This window comes from Athene cunicularia (assembly GCF_003259725.1).
Source record: "Athene cunicularia isolate RWA chromosome 1 unlocalized genomic scaffold, athCun1 chr1_part2, whole genome shotgun sequence".
Taxonomy (NCBI): Eukaryota; Metazoa; Chordata; class Aves; order Strigiformes; family Strigidae; genus Athene; species Athene cunicularia.
Window position 1 is genome coordinate 68,344,071 of NW_020799092.1, and position 21,393 is coordinate 68,365,463.

The window sequence follows — 21,393 nt, forward strand, 5'->3', positions numbered from 1 at the left end:
CTCTCTCCCTCCCTCTCTCCCTCCCTCTCTCCCTCCCTCTCTCCCTCCCTCCCCGCCTACTGAGCGCGCCGGGCGGCCCGGCGGCCTCCGCCGAAGGTGGGCTCCGGAATCGCCGTAGGTGAAGGTGTCAGCACACCAGGGGAAGGTGCTGCTTGATGGGTTTTGTGCAGCCGCGCCGGAACGCGAGCCTGGGTCGCTGGAGGGCCGGGGTTGGTTTGTAGCCGCTGAGGACAAGCGGTGTGAGAAACCTGTTGGAGCACCGCACGGGGTTACAGGACACAGCTCTTGCTGGAGAGAAACATCCACAGTTTTAGATAGCTGTGTAATGTGGAGGGAGGTGGCATGTATCTAAGGGTTGTCAGCAACTCTTAGGGTCTCCAAACTAACCGAGGCATTAAAGGGTACACGGGTGCCTTTACCACTCTTGCCCTACTCCAGACAGAGCTTCATGCAGGAAGACTAAGGGCAGCTCTGGCCTGCGTGACTAATTGTGGCAATGCCTCCTGTGGACTGACGACCTTTTAAAACTGGCCTAATGGTTTATAATAATGTAAGTGAGCAGATCAGAAACAGATATATGAAAGGGGGGCAGGGGGAGAATTACTTAAGCACAGAAGGATGGACAAAATAGATTTAATTAAGAGTATTGTAGACTCGGAACAGGAACTGCCAATACTGAAAACGAACATAACCAGAACTTTGACCCTTGCTTATCTGTACTGTGATTTTATTTTTTTTTTCCCCAACTATATCAGCATGCTGTGCAAATACGATAGCTTGTGTTGCTTACAGTCTTGGAATCTAATATAGTCTGTGATCTTTAACAGCACAAATCTACACACATTAGTGCTAAGATTTTTAACTTGTGAGCAGACACTTAGCTCCATTTGCAGCTGCTTCGGAAAGGTTAAAGCAAAACAGAGGCAGGTAACTAGAAACTTAGCTAGACCCATATATGGAAAGAATGTACTGTGATTTCTCCTTTATGCACAGTATGTATTTGTATGTTCTATGTTTTGCTCTGCCACATATATTTCACGTGTGACAATGTGGTAAAAAAAAAAAAGTATAAACTGTGTCTGATTACACTGGTAATAGGTAGTGGTTTAGAAATATGTAATTCATAGGGGGTTTTTTAATTTGATTAATAACATGACAGTGGTACCAAAGCAGTTTAAACACAATGTGCCACTATAATGGGAAACTGCTGACTCTTGAATTAGCAGCTGTCAACTGTTTTATGGACTCTTTTATATATATTCCATAGAGCTTTTTAAATAAAGAACAGGGGAATTGCTGAGTGTTTGCTTTTGGAAGCTTTGATATAGATGTGTAAGTTTAAATTTAAAGGAAGTGAGTACTTTGATGATACTGAATTATTCTTCAATATATCTGATTTCTCTCACTGTGGAGTTCTTGGAAAGAGAGGGATTACCTGTAAGCTTTAAGGGCTATATAGTATCAGGTTTAATGTTGGCATTACCGCTTTACCTCTGCTATGCTGAAGTATGAATTACAGCTGAATTACTTGCTGTGTGCATGAATTACAGCCTCCCTCTATTTGTACTAATGAACTTAGGAAGGAGAAAAACTTAAAATTCTGTATCTCCATTATATTATTTTTTAAATGGCTATAACTATGTGACACTAGAAAACTTAGAGTTTTCAGGGGAAAAAAGAAAACCTACTTTTTTACCTGAAACCAGTGTTATTTGATGGAGGTGATATCTGTCTAAATCTGTGAAATACTATGGCTGTTAAATGAGCTCGGATTTCTGCAAAGCTGGAAATGTCCTGATGTGTCTGACCAGTATTGCTTTATATTTATAATAATTAAAATACAAAACCAGCATCGAATAATTTGTTTTAAACTCACTATCTAGCAGATTTTTACAGGTAATTATGAAGAAAAGGCTAAAAGTCATACAAAAGTAGCCCATATCGCTACAGTATTTAATAATTTTACAGTTAACCCAGGAGAGGGGGTGAGGAGCATGTAAGATTTGTGACTGGTAAATTGGCATAAAATTATTAAGGAGATGTCCCTGATACAGGATGAATCAAGACTGCTTGTGAAAGCAGGTTTAGCAAGCCTGATTCAGTATACTGAATCTACAAGGCTACATCGGGGACAGTAACACCCGTGGTACTTGTAGGATAAGAGTAGCCTATTCTAGGAAGCAGTTGCTGAAAGACTCAAGGTTATGTTGTACTCTGTGCCTGGTCTCTATTTCTACACTGTAATGCAGCTGTGTATTAATACCAGGTAGAAGCCAGAGGTGAGCGAGGAATGTTGTGAAAGGGAGGAAGAGCAGAAATAGAAATTGCATCTCCATTTGATCCGTGGTATGACTGCAGCCGTAACATGCAAGGCACAATGCCAGCTGCCATGCTTCACTCTGGAACCTCCAGGCCATAAAATTTCACTGTCCTTTTCTAAGTGCCACCTCTGGAGTTCTCTGAAAGTGTTTCGGAGTCTGTCGCTAATCAAGTTCCTGGCTAGAACTGATATCTTGAGGTGGGGGGAGCAGTACTGAAGCAGAAAGTTTATGTAAGTGCGTTTCACATGTTATGTGCTTTCCAGTTTACCTGGAAGTTACTGGCTGAAATTTGCTGTGGCAGTAGCCCCCAGGAAGGGCAAATACCTTGGGTGTCTTTCCTCAAACCTTACAGCAATTGAGACTTTCAGCAGGGCACTGAGGTAGCACAGTGGTTTTGTATTTATGGTCTTTCCTAGTTTGATAGGGCTTAGCAGGGGAGAAGGGGAGCATTGACCTAATCTTGTTACAGTAAATAAGAGGTGAAAACTTTTGAACCTTCCCTTGATGTGAATTGTTGAATGCTTAACAGTCTTTTGCTCCCAGTTATTTACTGTAATTGAGCCCTTTTCCTTCCAGTGCTTGTGCTGCTGTCCTCATTAGTATGTATTCCAAGATAAATACCATATCCAAGACCTGCAAATACTGTACAGCAGAAAATATATTTTCCATTTTCGTTTGCTGAATGTTACACATTCCAAAATATGTTAGTCCTTATTACCTTAGGACATGAAGTTTATTCTTGGTAAAAAAGCAAAGACAGACTATAAACTTTCTGTGACTTCCACTGCTATTACCTTCTAGGCAGTAGGCATCTAAGGGTCTGAAATGTAAGGAATAATAACAACTGAAACTGCCAGAGTTCTCTGATAAGTAATATCTGTTATAGTGCGTTTTGGTTTTGAACTATTGTTTTTCTTGAATTACTTGTTTTTCAGACCTTAAGCCACCTAGAAAGTCAAGGCGTTTGGGACTAGGGACAAGAAAAGGAGGGGTAATAAGGTTGTAGATTTAGGACCTGCAGATTTCCTTGGGTGTGACAGTGATGTTCTGGTGGAATAGGTAACCCTCTTCCTCTACCTTGCCCTATGCTCTGTGACCTTCTGTTTTTTGCTATCATTTGAAACTACTTGAGCAGTTCTCTGCTGCACATTATACTCTTCAGTGTAAATAAACCTTTTTCTCTTAGTATTTAAATACAGTAGGCAAATCCCCGGGGTGATAGCTCAGGCATGGTTAGTTTTGGTTCAGTTGTTAGCCATTGCTGGTTAAATCTGCTGTACTGTCTAGCTACCAATTGGCAGACTCAGCAAAAAGCTTTAGAAGAGACTCACTCTGTGATCCATTTGCCAAATACAGAGTTTAGTTCCTCCTCTGTAATCAAGCTGGAGTCAGCTGATTATAGCTGAGATTTTTCATGCCAGTATCCTGCTTGTTGTCCTTTCCCTGCCTCTTTGGTCAAGTGACTCCCATTGCTAGAAAAAAATAAACGGAATCTCAAACTCCTCCAATTTAGAAGTATCTCTTATTATCTCTAAACTGTAGGATTTCTTTCAACTATAGCAGCATCAATTTGTTGAGGAGGGACAACTTCCAGAAGAGTCTGAAGAGCATAAAGTCTCTTCTGGAGTTTCCTATCTCCTGACAGATCGAGAAAGGTTTCAGCCCTTCAACATGAACACAGATAGTCTGATTCAGAGGAAGCAATTGGCAGGTAGGAAATATAATGTTGGGATTTTTCCATTTCCTTCCCTGTCTATCTTTTTATTTCACTGTCAGTTACACTTTTGGCATTGGGGCCAGGAAAACAGCTTCAAGCTGGATTGGTATTGTCTGTTGCTGTCTTTTTCTTACAGTTAGGAAAGCACTTGTGTTTTAAGTTTTCCCTTATTTAGAATACCTTGTTTAAATGACTTAACTGTAAATCATAACTATAAATCATAATCTCAAGTGATCTCACAGCTCAGTTCCTCTGCACAGAGGCCACCCCAGCTGTATTTGGGTTTATTAGTGTTTGCCATGCTGGCTGGTGCCTAGCTCCTGCGTTGTCACAAGTATCGAGGCAGAGGACACAGCCCTGACGCAGCATGGCAGGAATGCACACAACTAACTCAGGCTTGATGCTGTGCCTGAGTTAATAAAACTTCTTGGGACGCAGAGCACAGGGGTAGCACTGCAAGGTGGTGGCTTCATCTGGAGTCTTCGCTGTTTTCTCCAATGCTCTTGCCTTTGGAAATGCCAGACAGAAACAAATCAAAGTGCCTCACTTCAGATAAAAAAAAAGGACTTCAGTCTTATGCTGAAGACAAGTTGTTGCATAATTTCTGGACCTGCACCATCCGTAGAAGTATAGGAACATTTGCATGGAGCTGCACCTAGGCTAATAAGCCCAGATGGAGCTGATTTGTTTCTGCATCTCTGGTACAGATAATCTGACTGTGGATAATTGAGTGTTGACTCTATAAATAACCCACTTTGAAATCCTTGTCTTAAAATTGTTTTCTTCCTGTTAGCTTCCAAGCTTACTCCCCCTGTAATCATTTCTTGGCTGACCAAAGGCTACTCTCATCTCTTGACGAACATGTCCTATTCGTTTTTCCCACCTGAAGTGACATGTTACACTAAGCATGGATGAAGCCAGGTTCTAGCACTATAAAAAGCCAGCTAAGCCCTGGTAGGAAATAATCATCCCCATATATTTTACCTGTGTTCCAACTGACTGGGGTGTTTTAAATCAAAAACAGCTGATACATGTCCCACATTTCATACCTTGGAAAGATGTTTACTGCATGCTTGTTCTCAGAGATCTCCTGCTGCATACCTCATAGTTAAATGTCTTCAGGTAAAACTGATTCCTTTGTATGGACTTGCTTGCAAGTCGGACTTCTGATGATCTTGGTTTGTTTGCTTACTGTCCATGTTAAAACTCGCAAGAATTGTTCTGAGTTGAGCTATGCATTGTTTTAATAAGAAGTGGTATTTTTTTTTCCCCAGTAAGCTTATATAAGTAATTATAGAAAGTAATTAGAGTGCCTCACAGGAAAAATATCCCATGTCTTCAGCTGGTGAGCATCTACCCATTTCTTTTTTCCTAAATGTTTTTCTAAAATATAGCATGTGTGTCCTTCTGAGGAGATGCATAGAAAGTTGGAACCCCCTGCACTGGATGACAGGTTGTTCAAGGCATTGGAAGTGGTAGGAAAGAAAGCTGAATTGCCAAGCAAGATGTGCTGTCACAGCTGTGCCATGTTGTGGAGTTCAGGTACCTTGGTAGGTACTTGTAATGGAAGTCATCCATCTGTTTCCCCGGTGCCATTCCTGCCACATTAATACATGACAAAGGCAGCATGAGTGGGTGAATAAACCTGGAATGCCTTAAGTTCAGATGTGTGCTCTAATCGTTGTGTGGCCTTTGAAAATACCTTTCTTCGCACAGCATCTAAAATACTGACCATGCTTCGACAAATTTTAGAACTCTTGATTTGTTATTGATTGTATAGTAGCTTGAAAAAACTGAGTAAAGGCCAATTTGAATTAAATTTAAAATTGTAGGCATACAACACTCTTTTCCATTCAGGGTAATGATGGGAAGGGTGTTGGTGTTATGAAGAGGTAAATAGTTGATCCAAAACCAGTAATTTGTAATAAATGTTCATTGCAGTGAAGAATGGTTAAGAGATGCATTCAGAGGCAGAATGTGAAGTAGTTGTCACTTGGACACTCAGAGGTTGATTTGCATCCATTTCATTCATAAGCAGTCAGGTCTGAGTTTCTTTAGCTTGCACAGTTAGAAGTCATAAATGATGCAAGTTAAAGTAGAAACCGTCTTTTTCGATCTTAAGTTGCATGTAATTACAGAACTGAAGAGATTTTTAAGGGAGAGGAACAAATAAAAAATGCCCTACAAACCCACTTTTGTATTTGGGTATGTCTTTCAGTGTTGTCTGTTCAGTTTTGTTCTGTAGAAGGTTAAGAGTTTGGTTTCTTGTTTGTAAGAGCTATTGTATGTAGTGAGGGAAACATGAACAAGTGACCTCTTCAGAAATTATTTTGCACATTCACTTTGGAGACTGTGTATTAGGGGATTATCACTTGTGGGTATTCCTCTAGCATTATAAATAATAGATTTTGTTATCTATGGCAAATAATGTGCCTGAAAGGTGAGTGAGCCGATTTATCTAAAATGCCTGGAATGAGGAAATATTCTGCACTGACAGTTATGCTGCTTTTGTAGCAGGGTTTGATAAAGCGAATTGAAACTTAAATATAAGCTCATTCAGCCTTCAGAACAAAACAGTGTCCTTAGTTGGCTAGATCAGTTTGGTTATCTGGATTTTCAAAAGATGTCAGGATATTCCAAGGGGATTAATTTCAAGCCTGAGAATATCCATGAGGAGTGCCAAACACAGACAACAAGTAAAAAAAACCCCTGTATATAAATTTTGAGTTTCCAAAAAATGTGATGATTATTATAATAATGATAGTAGTAATAATAGCAATAGAAACAAAGCTTATGTGATTATACCAGTTTTGTCTAAGAATCTTTAACTCTTTGCCAGTTTGGCTTAAAAAATACGATGTTTCAGCAGTCTGGTGAAAATCAGCAACTGTGAAGATGCACCTTAATTAATGTGCCCCCAGAGAACAGTATTTCATGTGTCAGTAACACGCTTGTATTGACAGTTGTCACACGTTTACCTACAGACCAGACAGAGCTTATCCTGTCTCTTTTGCAGGGGGGCAAAGGACTGTGAATATGGGATGAAACACTGAGGGTGCTGGGGAGCAGAGAAGCTCAGGGTAACAGAAATGGAACAAATTTAGGGATCAAACCCACAGGTTTTTAGAAAAACGTTTCTCACTATGTCTCTGCTTATAAAACAGCTTGTTAAGAAATATATTGTTTTGCCAGATGCTGGTTTTGGATCCCACATAACAGTTAGAGCTGAAAAAGCCACAAGGTTTAAACAATAGATTACATAAAAGTCCTGCAAAGCTATTATTCTGGGCTAATTTCAGTAAAGTTACCATTTTTTCACAAGTTTCTTCTAAGGAACAATAAAATGAGCTGGTGATGTGTTATCTGGATATTGAATAAAATCTGAAATGATACTGTGCACAAAAACATCTCAAGAACATAAGTCTCCTAGAAATGATAGCTTGTTTTCTTGGAGTCATAGTACAGCATTGTTTTTTTCCAAACCACCTCAATAGTCCCATCTCACTCTTCTGTGGCTTACTTTTTCTTATCTGTGAAAAGAAGTGCTGTTATATCTGTTTGGATTAAGTAAAGCATTAAAGAAGTGTGAGTGTTCTGTAACAGTTTTATGACAGATGAGGGGAAACATGCAAGCATTTCCTAAAACAATAATGTACATAAATTACTTTTTTGTTATAGTTTTGTAAATATCATTAAAGACAGAGATAGAGATACAGTGAGATATTTTACCTGATAAGTATAAGTAAATAAGTAAAAATATTGACCGTCAGATGACCTGGAATGTGAAAGATCTGCCTGAGGTAAAGGATCTGTGACACAATACAAAGCTTGAGAGGATGGCAATACTAAACTAAACTTTCCTCTATTTGCAATAGTGTGTCTGGAGTAAAATTATTTAAGTTGGGTGTTTGAAGGAATGCATAGGTGAGTTGCTTTTAAATTTGTATATTTAGTAAAACTAGAGTGCTGTTCCTCTTGATGTATTTCAATGTTAAATAGAAAGATACTTTTACATCCAACAAATAGACAACTAAAAGATTTCTCTGCACGTATAAAATCACCCACAAAATTCTCATTTGCCAGCAGTGCTTACCTTTGCTTGAAGGAAAGAACCATTGCTTGATTCCTAGAAATATTTTAGCATTCCACCTGATGTACCTGCCCTAAGTTCAGGGCTGGTAATACATTTCCTTGCTCTTCGAACAAAAGTAGTTTTTTTAGTAGTAGTAGTTTTAGTAGTAGTAGAAAACCACTGGTCAGCAGGTAGTAAGATACAGTGCAAAAGGATGGCGAGGGCTGTTCCTGTGGTATAAGCACCATAGATCAGGTGTGAGATGTTATTTACCTCTAACACTCCCAGACCCATCCAGATATCTCACTAATTTCATGTTAGACTACCAGAGCATCTCCTCCAGCAGAACAGGAAATTTCCATGCATAAGCTCTCCTTGCTTTTGTTTGGTAGACTGTCACTTGAAAAAGTACCCAGGATTCTGTTACTTCCTTTTTGCCCAGGGATTTTTGGTCTTGCTGAGCTGAGAAACATACATGACTTACAGTAGAAAATTGTCATTTTTTCTGCAGTAGCAGTCTGTCAGGTGGCAAATGCTGATTACACGTGTGGAATTGTGTCATTACATCACTTGTGCCAAGAGATGAATTCCTACTTAAATCTCCAACTTCTTTTAATCAAGTTAATACCCTAAATTATTAACATCCTATGTTATAGTTGAAGAAACAGGCCTTGACACCAGAGTTAAATCTAGGTCTTCCAGCTCAGTGATGTGGAGACTGACATTGGCACCAGGGCAAGGTATTCACTCTTCCATCATCTTTCCGTCTCTCTGATACATCAGTGATACCTTGGAGCTTTGCCTTTAGATCTCAAAATCCTTGCAACAGAAGCAGACAAGTACCCAGCAGCTTCATTTTACATTTAGTTTAATTAATCGCACTATTAGAAGCATTTTTTTTCCCATGCTGGAGTTCTGTTTGACACCCCCTCCCTTTTTTTTCTTTTTTTCTTTTTTTTTTTTTAAGGCTTTCTACCAAAGAGGAATGAAAGTTTTCTGGGAAATGCTGACTCTGTGGCTTTTTATGGAATTTGGCCATTTTTAAGAGATTTGGCCGCTTAAGAGTAATTTAGTGATATTCTAGAGACTATTCCTCCTGCCTCTTATTATTACCCTGACAAATGCCAAGTTATCCCATAAATAAAAGATTTTTCAGGAAAACAGCAGGTTCATCCTACTGTGTTAAATACAAACACCCTCCTACTTTCCTGAATCAAGAAAGAAAAAATGCAGTGTCTTCCTCTAAATATACACTTGTGGGTTTTGCTGCTTTTAATTTTGCACTTTGGTTCATTTCTGCAGTTACTTGAGTTGTATCAACAATTATGAAAAAAAAAAAAAAAGGGAAAAAAAAAAAACCCCGCAGCCGTTTTCAGCGCTTGTTGTTCTTGGCACAGGATCAGTTCTGGTGTCCAACTGGTAGGACCTGAAACTTGGTGCTTAACAAGTGCCTGTAGTCAAAACAGTTGGTGTATGCGAGCGCTGATCTGGTATTTGCTGCAGCAGGTCATCTGCCTGATTTTTTACCGTGTGCAGAATACCTAATCACGTTGCTCTGTTTCTCTGACGGCATCTGTGGCAATGTGAATCGGTTCACGTTCCAAAAGTACATGTTTACAGTCGTCGTAGAATCAGATTAAGTTGGCAGCCTGCTCCTCTCTGTAAGTGGCTCAGTTTACATTTCTTCTTCTAGCAGGATGTTTAGCATAATTTCGCTGATCCTACTCACTTGTAGACTTTGTGAAATGGAGAATCGTTTTAGTGGGTTTATTTCAGAAAGTAAAGCTTGTGTTTATTGTAAATAAACACCAGCAGAATGGTGGTTATTTTAGCACTTGATAATTTCCCAATTATGTCATTTGACCTGGAATGAAGCTTGCAATTGCTGAGCTGCATTTTATGCAGCAGATCAGTCCGGGGGTTTGAGCTGGCAGTTTATTTCCTTTGTCAGTTTACAAGAAGTATCAAAATGAAACCGACTGTGCTGTTTCCTTTCCAGTGCGCAGTGCAAGAAGGGTGGAACGGTTTGCGGATATTATTTCCAAACTTTTTCAGCTGGACTTGGAATAGTGTTTTGTCAAAAAAGCTGGTAAAGTTATCGTTCGGTCCTGCAACATTATGCTGTAGTTTGCTAGCATCAAATCCAAGTTTATTTTTGCTTAACCTCACGTAGTGGGTTTTGTTAGTTTTTTTTCAGACTATAGCTGCAAAATGAAAGTGCTTACAAGGTGTTTATGAACTCTTGTTATGAACCAGCTGCCAGTTACTGCAGGATGACACATTTCTGCAAGCAGTTTAGTTGTTCAGTTTTCTGGTCGCTGGCTGTCACTTTTCGGGCATGTGTGGCATTTTTCTGTTTTGGTTTTATTAGAATTGATGCCAAGTACATTTGCAAACTCTGAACTGGGATCAGTACAAGGTAGCAGGTTTCACTTACTATTTACTGAAATTGTAAGTATACTTGCTCAACTTTGCATAGTGAAGGGCTGTGCAACAAAACTCTTCACAATATACTGTAAATAGAAGAACTGTAATTTGTGCATAGGTGCTGTATGGAGTTACCATAAGTAACATCTTGATCAACAAGACTGTAATATGTTACTGGAACAGAATCATGTTGTGGATGAGATACTAAATTTCATTTACCATCTGCTTAAATATTATAAGTGGGGAATAACAAACAGTATTCATATTGTGATAAGGGCACTCAGATCAGTTACTTTATGCTATTTTAAGTGAAAGGACTTTGAGCTCAAGGGTTATGATGAATACAAGCTTAAAAGGAGTTCTGTTATTCTGTAAATGTTTACTAACAGCAAATAACTTTCTTACCTTTCTGGATTTTAGCAATTATATTTTGCTTGGTTTTACCAAGTGTAATACCAAGCTATAATCCATAGCACTGGGTCTCGTGAGTTATTCATGGGTCAACCTAAAACTGATTTTTGCTTTAGGCCTCTTGTATGCAGGAAGTCAGATTGTGCAAAATGAGAGTCATGTTTCAAAATGACTGGTGCTGACAAAGTTCTAGTGTCTCTCTTCTGACAATGTTAGAGGGATTTTTTTTTTTTTTCTTTTGTTTCAACTACCTGCAAAAAAAAAATACTGAAAGACCAAAGGCACGTCTTTCTCTACACTCAGGCTCTATCATGACTTTTTTCCTTTGCAATCTTCTGTGTCTCACCGATGAAGACGACACTAACTGGGGGCAAAAACTGTTTGTTTGACTTGATGGAGTTTGAGTAGCGCATATTGGGTAAGAATGGATGTATGTGGGATATACTAAGAAATATTTTTTGTTTGTAGTCCAAGTTAGAGGTATCTGCAGTTTTAGGATCATACAAAGACGTTTTTGGGTACAAAACTAATGCAATCCACCTGGAAACACATAGTTGGCTTATTTTACTGGCAACATACTTACTGTTGTGTACTTGTCTGTAAGGTTTGCTGTGAGCTACGTGAGTGCTTGATCTAATGTGAGAGAGTCAAGGCAAAAATTCAAGAAGAGTCTTTTTATTCAGAATGTGGTTTTGCCTCTTTTTCCCACATGCTGTGCTTGGGGCTCTGGAGCTCATGTTGCCTCTCAGTTGCTTTGCTTTTTTGCTTATGATTAGAAGGAGATGTGGCGTTTCCTGCAAAACAGCTGCTAGTATTCCCTGGTGACCCGTCAGAGAGGATCCAATGGAATTACAGATTCAAAGGCAGACCTAGAGGACTTTGGCAGCTGCAGCAGAGGTTTTGGGGAAAGGTAGGGGATTGCATTGTGTAGGATGCAGGAAGGAGGATTAGAAATGGAGTACAAGGGCATGGGAGAGAAGCTTTGGAGATTCAGGGACTGTTAAGTCTCCAACAACATAAGGACTTCACATCTACAAACAATTCAGCTTTGGCTGAGAAAGTTGGACTATATCCATGTTTCCATAGGACGTGGAGAATCTCCTGGAATAGTTTATGGTTTGTAATGCTACTGATGCAGAGTTTGCAGTGCACATTAGGACGATATGTAGTGTTGGGCTTTTAGATCCTTGACACTAACTAGAAAAAAATAACAGATATTGATCTGAAATTGATTCCTTAGAAAGTGCAGTTAATTCAGTGAGAAGGTGTTAAACTTTCCTCTGAGATGAATGTCATTAATACATTAACTGTTTGGCAGCAGAAGTCACATGTTGCTTGTCACTTGCTGCAGTGGCGGCACTGAGACAGCTGAGAGGTTGCAGAAGGATTAATGTGGTAAAGAGGATTGTAACTTTGCTTGTGTTCTCTCTGCTTTTGGATTTGAGAGCAACTGGCATTTAGAAACAAAACAGAATATGTGTTGTTATTTACGTGGAGTATAAACATCCATTTGGAAGTATTTAAGTGAATCGGAAAAGTTCTCTTTCATATTTTAAACTTGAGCACACATTCATAGCATTGCAAGCTTCTGCAGAAGCTGAATTGCATGTAGAACTTAGGTTAGTATCTTATGAGCAATAACTGGTTTCTAGTTGCCTTGCAGAATTTTTTTCATTTTTTAGGGGCAAAAATTTTCATTCAACTTGATGGTCATTGATGTCCAGTGACTATGCTGCTTCTGTATGTAAACAGGGACAGTCATGTCCACAGCTGTGTGTGTGTGTGTGTGTGTGTGCAAGTTCATCTGCCCTGCTAGATTGAATCTGTCTACACATGAACTGCAAATGAGCGTAGAAATTATTACACAGATGGCTGGTTGTCTCCTGAATGTGTCATTATGTGACTATGTAATTTTATAACAATTATTTGATGTGCAAATGTCTTTTATTCACATATTAATTTATTACATAGGCTGTACAATAGCATATTTTTATATTATGTGTAATTCCTTGTCTATATATGTAATATGAATAGTCAAATTAGTGCGAATTTTTAAAAAACAGATATGACCAGGAAACTCAGTTTGATAGAGGAGCACCACCACCATGGTTTAAGCAGTTGATTTTGACAGTTGACAGTCTTCTTGCTTTGTCATATATTCCCATTATTTCTCTTTGAAATTTATTACCAATCTCTAAGGCTGGTTCAGTACCTCATACATAGTAAGGAAGGAGGAAGTGAGAGGCAGCCTTAATAGTTCTTGAGAAGAAATAGATCAATATTTGGTTATGATTTATGCCCCCACCATCGATATTTGTCTATGAGGTTTCACGCCTTCAGCAAGTACAGCTTTCTGCGGCTGTGCTTGCCCAGATCAAACAGTGGTTTTCTGCCCCCTTGGAGGGAGTTACTCTTCCAGCTCTCCACTGTAGCCTTACCTGCAAGGTGTTGCTGCAATCTTCTCCTGCTGACACTAAAGTGACTTTCACTTTCGTGAGTAAACATTCAGATTTTGCCCATCTGAGCAGTGTCTGAGAACAGCTGATGGTTGTATGGCAGTGGCCGTTTGTGTTCTTCCTCCTGTATGACTTTACAGTGATCATAATTTCCATTTTGTTCTAGGAAATTTCAAGAGAAGCTGGGTAATGCTGATGATTCTCAAATGTGTATCAGAGTCTTATCTAAAATGTGGAAGACTTTCTGTAGCATGTTTTGAGGGAAGAGAGGAGTTTGAGGAGGTAAAAGGGAATGCCAAATATAGCAGTTGGTTCTAATTACAAGAATGACCACCAACCTGGTCCTCAGATAAAATAAGTAATCTTGTAGTCTTTTCATTCCCTATCTTTTGAGTAAACATTTATTTAAAATAATGGGATGCACTATATTATATTGTCATATCACAACAGTGCCTCTACCACCATTTTCTGTTATAATTAAAAAATCAAAAGTTAATGTAGTGGTTTGCTCTTGAGAATTAATAAATTGAGAAAGTTGTCTAGGGAAAGCATCAAACGTTTAGCTTGTCTAAAAATCCAATGTAAAGAGACTGTTAAAATATAACTTGCTGTGGCATGTGATATATAGATGACTTTAAAATACAACTTTAGGTGGTCAGTATCTTGAATGTCCATCTTTCCGGAAGATTAATTTTAATAACAGAGTAGTGTATTTCACATCCAAATATATCCATAGGGATGATTATCAAAGACACAGTATACTAGAAGGCAGTTGGTCTTGGGGAAACCAGTAACTGTGGTGAAGATTAATCAATCCTGAATTCATATAATTTGTGTATGGTAATCATGTTTTTTTCCCAAGTTTCACTTTACATACAGCTTGGTTTTGTTGGTTATGTAGCGGTTCTTTTTCATCAGTCCTCAAATAAATAACGGGGAAGTTGCATATTTTTATTAAGCTAATTTAAATTAATTAAGTAGTTGCTGAGAAGGTTGGTGAATCTTGAAACAATAACTATTATTTAACGAAATAAATTATCTGTGGATGGAACTCTGCAGTTCAGAGGCAGATACATAGCTTACACAGCTACCCCCACAAATGTGAGGTGAAATTAATGTAAATTAACTGCATCCTGTGAAGGAATTTTAAAGGCAGAGACTGCACACTGAGGTGTGTGGTGGAGTGAAAACTGGCAAATGACAGTTGAAATTTCAGGGTTGAGGGGAGATACTTCTTATATTTGAATAAAAAAATCAAGACTGTTATTCTTCAGTTGCAGGAGAATCTGGAGGGAGTTTCAGCATTTGTAATTAAAGCTGTGAAAATGAAGATACAAATTGATCTTTAATAGAAAATGCATTTATTTAGTCATTGGAGATATAACAGAAACAGTTTGGAATATTCTTTTATTATTTTTTTAAAGCATTTATCTTTGTTCTTGACGTATTTACCTATTGCAAACTAATCATGGATGAATCCTCCTGCTACTGGCAAGTTTTTACTTGTGAGGATGCCAGACAAATTGTCATGTTTTGATTCTCTGTGGGAAAATTTTTCTTAGTTATCCTTGAAATATCAAACTAGCAAGCACAGGGTTGATAATGTACATACAAAACCTTCCCTTGCAGCCACAGGTTGCTGTTGCTTCCTTAACCTGCTCTTGGCTGACAGGGCGATGCTGCACAAGCTCTAAGAGTAGCATCCACTTGGATTCTTCAGGCTAAATGCTGAAGGCTTTGGACAAGCAAAAATCACTGCGTGTTGAAGGAGAAACTCCAGCTTGTCCAAAGTTCTTGGTCTGTAATTACATCGTGCTTGCTGCGTTTGATTGTTGTGTCAGTAACAGGGGTACCTGGCTGATACCTGCCTTGGAGGCTTTCAAGTGCCCGGGTGCCAGCAAGCCAGAGTTGGCTGCTTCTGACTGGAATATTTCTCTTGCCCAGCCTGCCCTTGCCACCTGCTGCCTCTGGTTGGGGAGCACCGGGGCTGGCTTGCTGCAGGGTGAAGGAGTTGGGAAAGGGGTGCTCCTGCAAGTGGGGGGACGGGACTGTTAAGGATTTATAGCGCATCTCAGCATAAAACAATTCCTGTCTCCTCTAATATTTTGTAGTTGTGCTTAATTTCACAGCACCAAGCCTGTCATTGCAGCACACTGTGATCCAGTTGGCGGGTCACACATTAGCACTTCTCCCCTGGAGAAGTATATAATTTGTAAAGAATGGCCAAATACCTTCTTAAAACAATTTTTTTATTTATCGAGGGTAGGATGTCTGGATTTTAAAAAATAATAATAATAACCAAACCCAAACAATTTTACTGAAGTTTGTCTGTCCTGAATGCTGTTCTCCTGTTGTGGTGGTCAGCAGGGCCTTGCTTTTTGCTGTACTTAAGAGGTCTTTTGTGTGAGCATGAACAGTGCTTACACAAGGGCCTGACCTCTAGATGCGATGTTTGTAACCAATACATAAACTTCCTGCTTTTTTGCACTTGCCATTTGCTCTGTGTGGAAAAAAAAAAAGCTTTTACCTTGATTGGTGCTTGCAGATAACCTCCAATCTGTGAATCAGGCAGAGCCTGCCTCTCTGGAACAGCTGGGAGCAGTAGACCTTGCACTACTTTTCAGTCTTCCAGTTGTTTTCCTTAGAACTTTCCATTAAACTTGAAACCAGATTGTCACTAAGTAAATTGGGTCACGTGAATTCTTCATAAACCATTACAGAAGCAATCTCATGTCTGTCACAGAGTATTTCACCGAGTTATCTGAGCTGCTGTTCCATACTATACGTGAAAGAGCTGGGGCACCTAATGTTCCTCACACAGATGCTGGTGGTTGCTTATTGCTTAAAAAATGATTTGAGATTTCTTGGTGAAATTTTCTGGTAGATTATTAGCATTTATTTTACTATTTTCTACATTTTTCAGAGCACTTCATGGAGTTGACTTTGTTTAATTACCATTTGGCTTGATTACATTCACAACAGTAATGAACTGGTGTTCTTCAAAGTGATGAAATCATTGTAACTAGCATAGAGAGGAACAATTTCCTCTTCCCTGACTTCTTTTTTTTTTCTTTTAGCCTATGAAATGCTGTAAAGTTTATTATCTTTCCATTACAGAACGAAGACACGGTTCAATGTGTAAACCTTCCCCTTCTCCAGCTTCTCCAGCCTGCAATTCCAGGACATCCCTAGTACAGATGAAACCGAAATCCTGTATCAGCGGCCATAACCCTGTCAGCAGCAACTCAAAGCCATTCAAAACGCCCAAAGACAATCTACTTACCTCCAGTAGCAAACAGCACACAGTCTTTCCTTCAAAAGTATCACGGGATAAACCATGGTAAGTACCAAAATAATAGTAACTGAAGAGGTTGGTGTTCAAAAAACAATTATCTCTATGTATTTCACAATCATTTAAAAAAGTACGTATACTCATCATCTAATTTTACAGTTGAAGCCTCTAAATTTCCTAAGGGAGAAAACAGGGATGTTTTTAAGTTAAAAATACATAGGAAGAGGAAGAAAGGACTGGATTACTTTTTCCGATGTTCTATCAAATGTCTGCTTTTCTAAGATACATACAGCAAGTGAGATATTGACCCAGTTTGCTGTCTTTCAGGTGCATCTTCCATTACAGTATCAGCCCTTAAAATTGATGCTTTTAAATAGTAGGATAATTTTTGCAGAGTTCTTAATACTGGTTTATCTGATGTTCATGAAAACTTACTGGTTATAGTCATTTATTTTCAATAGCAGCTGCTGTTCATTCTGTATTTTGATAATGTTTGATGCCATATAAGAAGACAGAAGAAAATTCTGGTTGCAAAAATCACTATTTTGGGGGCATCTTACATCATGTACTGTGATATATATACACACATATAGGCTTTGAGACTGCCAAGCCCATCCTCCCGTGACTGTGATGATTGCAGCAGAGTTGCAAAAATGTAAATGAGAGCAGAACTGGGTCACTATTTTATCCCATAAGAAACTGTTTTGTCTTTAGTAATCTACAGAAAAGATGCTTTGTGATTAGGTCACTAGGTTGGTGGCTCGAGATGTGGGTTCAGTTCCTGGTTCTGCAGAGGCTACTGTTACGCCTTAGTCTCCTCGGCCTCAGTTCTGTGTCTGTAAACTTGAGATAGTAAGACTTCCTTTTTCATAACTTTTATCTACTTACTGTGTGGAGATCCTTCCCTTTTATAGGTCATGATTTTAGGTAGGGTTTCTGTACACAGCTGAAAAAGCAGTAAATATCTAATGCAAACCATTCACTCATGAGACAAAGCGTAAACTCAAATTATGTTAAAGTAATAGCTCATGTCTTCTGCCTTGAAACAGGCACTAATTGGCATGATTTCAAAGAGAGCAGCTTCTGCCTAGCTGTAGAAGTTACCCTGCGCTGGAACAAACTTGATCAAAGTCTAATCTTCCTATAAATCTGAACCCACCATCTCTGTAAGTGTGATGAGCACTGGGGACAATTATGGTATATAATTCTGAAAATAGAAATTCTGGTTGTTTAGATTACACACACACACAGATGACATAGAGGCTGTTCTAGTTAAGGTGTGAGTGCCTCATTTACTATTCAAAAAAAGTAGTATTGACTGAATAGTGACCCCTTCTTCTTAATGTTGGAGAGGAATTTTATACAGGAGATTTTTTTTTAAAATCTATTTAAAAGAAAATCAGAAAGGACTTTAGAGTATTAACACCACTGACTGTCAACCTGTTTCTCATCCTAGCATTACAGACAGCAACTTACATATCCACATTTCAGAATACTAACTGAATCTATAAACAATATCTTCCGTTCTGGCAACAGATGGCATTCTGTCAGTCAGTAAAAGCTGGAAGGGAACAAAATAACTGAGCATTTCCACCAATCTCTTTTTCCCTTCCTTGGGAACATCCCAGACATTTGCTAATGATGAACAAGGTAGACAGAGCTGTTTAAAACTGTTGTACTGCTCTGTTAATACTTTGGTAATGAATATGTCAGTAGTTGTACCTGTGAATTTTCCAATTCTTGCAGCTCTGCTGTGAGATAATACTGTGGGTTTGTTTACCGGTGGGGAAAAACGAGGCATATAGTAGTTAAAGATACTGTAATCATCACATAACAAACCACAGTCTGAAGTGGAGATCAGTGAAATTGCCTTTCAAAATTTAGTGATAAGTGCCTTAGATTACATGACTTGTTAAATAATAAAATCAGTGTGATAATCATCACAGGTTATAGAGGGCTGACAGTTGTTATGGAAGAAAGTGTTTGTTCCCATTCCATTAGTAGATTATAATTTTTATTTAGAATTTTTAAAATATTCAGCAGGTCTGATTTTTCTTAAAGGAGAAATTATTCATAAAATTATTTTATTTTGAGTGTATCTTCCATTCAGCTATCTGTAGAAGCCATAGACTTTCACCCACTTATCTTTTAGAAAGAAATACTCAATTGACACAAATACGTTTGTCTCAGCAATGCAAATAGGATTCATCATGTATCCAAGTGTGTTGTGGTTTATCATCCTCAGAAGCTTTCAGTTATTCAGTGCTTTTGTATGTTACATTATAGTCTCATACCATGAATATTTACTTGACATAGGTTCTTCCAGACAGTTATCAAATTTACTTAATTCAGGAGTGGTATCACTTGTGATGATTGCTTTCCAGACCTGTAATAACCTTTGTTGTGCTTGCCTGATTCTTTCATACAGCATCTCTTTTAAATTTTAGCTGCTACAATTGGTAGTATTATTTCAGCAATAGCCTCTGCAGCATCATGGCCCAGTAGATCTGTCTGTTATCATGCCTGCCTGCATGTAAGCCCAACTGTTCCGTTGTTTAATTCATTATAATTTTGGTTGAGTCATCATCTTAAACATTGACCAAGTAGCTCTTTCTCTTCTTCACATCCTGTATTGCTCTAAGGTGTGCTGCAGAGGTTCAGGTTGCACCTCAGAGTATGCTTTAAAAAGCAAAAAGCATGAGCAGAATGATCAGATGAAAGAGATCTGGAACTGTTTCATTTTTGTAGCTGCTGTTTTAATACTTCCCTTCCTGTAGTTGGAATATGAAGGATTATTGTGAATACATCATCCAGAAATATCTGTCAGCTCTGATTTTTTTTTTTTTTTCCCCTGGATCTCTCTAACATCGTTGCTATTAATATAGCAGTGCTTAGAGAATGGAGCAGTGCTGGAGCACCACTGCGCTGTGCACAAGATAAATGTAAACCATCATTTGCTGAAGCCTGCAGTTGCCGTGGTAAAAGGGATAGCAAAAGGGTAAAAAAAAGAAAAAGACAATAATATGATTAGTAGTAATAACAATAATAATGAACAAGTGATCATAAATTATAAGAATAGCCCAGATAATTACCCTTTATAAAAGGCATTCCTGCAGAGCCAGGAATTCTCCCCTCCCTGCTGACCTGCCCAAAGGATGCTGCCTCGTTTGCCATTCCCCAGCACAGCTTCTGAGCACTGCCTTGGAGGACTTTGGTACTGTGATGCTCCAGGGTGTTCATTTCCACCTAGCCCTGATCCTGAGGCAGTGTAAAATTGGGGTGAAGTGTTAAAGTAAGCAGTTACTTTACTTGAGATACCAGTTGAAGCAAGTCTCTGTGACCTCCCTCCATGAGGATTAGCCATTGCTTGCCAGAAGTTCCGGAAATAAAGAAAATGAAATGGAAATTATGTGGGTTTCATGAACATGTAGAAAGCTGACACTCCTTCTGTAAACGGAAATAGGATCAAAAAGGTATACCTGTGGGTAATCATGTAAAATTTATAATGTCACTTTTCAAAGGATTTTTTTAATCATCTCTTAGTCTTTATTTCTTTGTGTTAGGAAATACCAGTATTCATACTGAGGTTGAGAAAGTAAAGGCTAGGCAAGATTTAAGGATATTCCTAATGCAGCATGGAATTGGAAACAAAAGTCATCGGTTAACTTGGACCACATGTTCTAACACCAAATCATAAGCACTTTGTTATATTGTAGAGGCAATCCCAGCAATGCAGAATAGAACAATGTTTTGCTTTTAAATGTTTGTGAATTTCTTTTCTCGCAAATTTGAAAAAAATTGAATGAATGGTGGAGATTTTAGAGTAAATATAGGTATGACAAAAAAAAAAACAAAAACAAAGCCAACAGCAAAATTACCTTCCTTCTTACGGAAGAATAATTTTTAAAAGCCTGAAGAAAGGGAAACAGGTAATAAGGAGCTCCAGGTATGAGGAGTGTTATGACATACTACAAGTATTTTTCTTGCTTGGGAATGACAGTGACAAGCAATGGCTTGGAACTAAAAAAAATTTCCACAAGATACTTAGGAGGGAAATTCACTCTTGTTTTGGGAGTTTGTTGCAGGGTCTGCTGAAGGAGTAGTTAGAATAGGGTAAGATAGAATAGAATAGAGTAATTGCAGTTGGAAGGGATATACAGTGATCATCTAGTCCAACTGCCTGACCAAGAACATGAGAAAACAGAAGGAAGTGAATTATTCTATCTGAAAAAGAGAATGGGCTTTTGAAGCCTGTCATGATCAACCATTTTGTATAGCCCTCAGATATTCTTCCAGCCTTTTTCTGATTTCCTTCTAATTCATCAGCATTGGCATTAAGCCACTGGTCAGCAACGCTGGAAGCCATATTCCAGTATCAGTATAACCAAGGATGTGTGAAAACTAAATTTGCTCCTTAATCTTATTTACTGTATCCCTTTTTTAATATAAGCACAACAATACAATAAAAGCTCATATTGCTTATCCATTGTGACCACTACATATTTTTGTCACTGTTTTCCAGTATGTCGTTTCCCTGTATTTCACTGCAGACTGAATAGCTTGTTATTTCTGTGTAACTTTACATCTGCTTGTATTAATTTTTTTTTTAATTAACATTAGCAAACACTCCATGCTACTTTTTATAATTGCCTTTGTCTCTTCATTATTTAGTTTCCCTTGATCCTGATTCCATCAGC

The 21,393-nt window shown here is 38.5% G+C and overlaps 1 protein-coding gene across 9 annotated transcripts in view; it reads left to right on the plus strand.

The window, feature by feature from the left end:
• ATXN7L1 (ataxin 7 like 1) overlaps positions 1 to 21,393 on the plus strand; it is a 121,384-nt gene that overhangs the window by 71,150 nt on the left and 28,841 nt on the right. For 6 of the 9 annotated variants that reach the window (XM_026841209.1, XM_026841205.1, XM_026841211.1 and 3 more), the window contains one exon: positions 16,522 to 16,744. In XM_026841209.1, the coding sequence (XP_026697010.1) occupies positions 16,522 to 16,744 (223 nt within the window). Of the gene's footprint in view, positions 1 to 143; positions 551 to 9,701; positions 9,772 to 10,180; positions 10,200 to 16,521; positions 16,745 to 21,393 lie in introns of those variants that run through there. The other 3 variants (XM_026841212.1, XM_026841213.1, XM_026841214.1) reach the window with 3 other exon arrangements.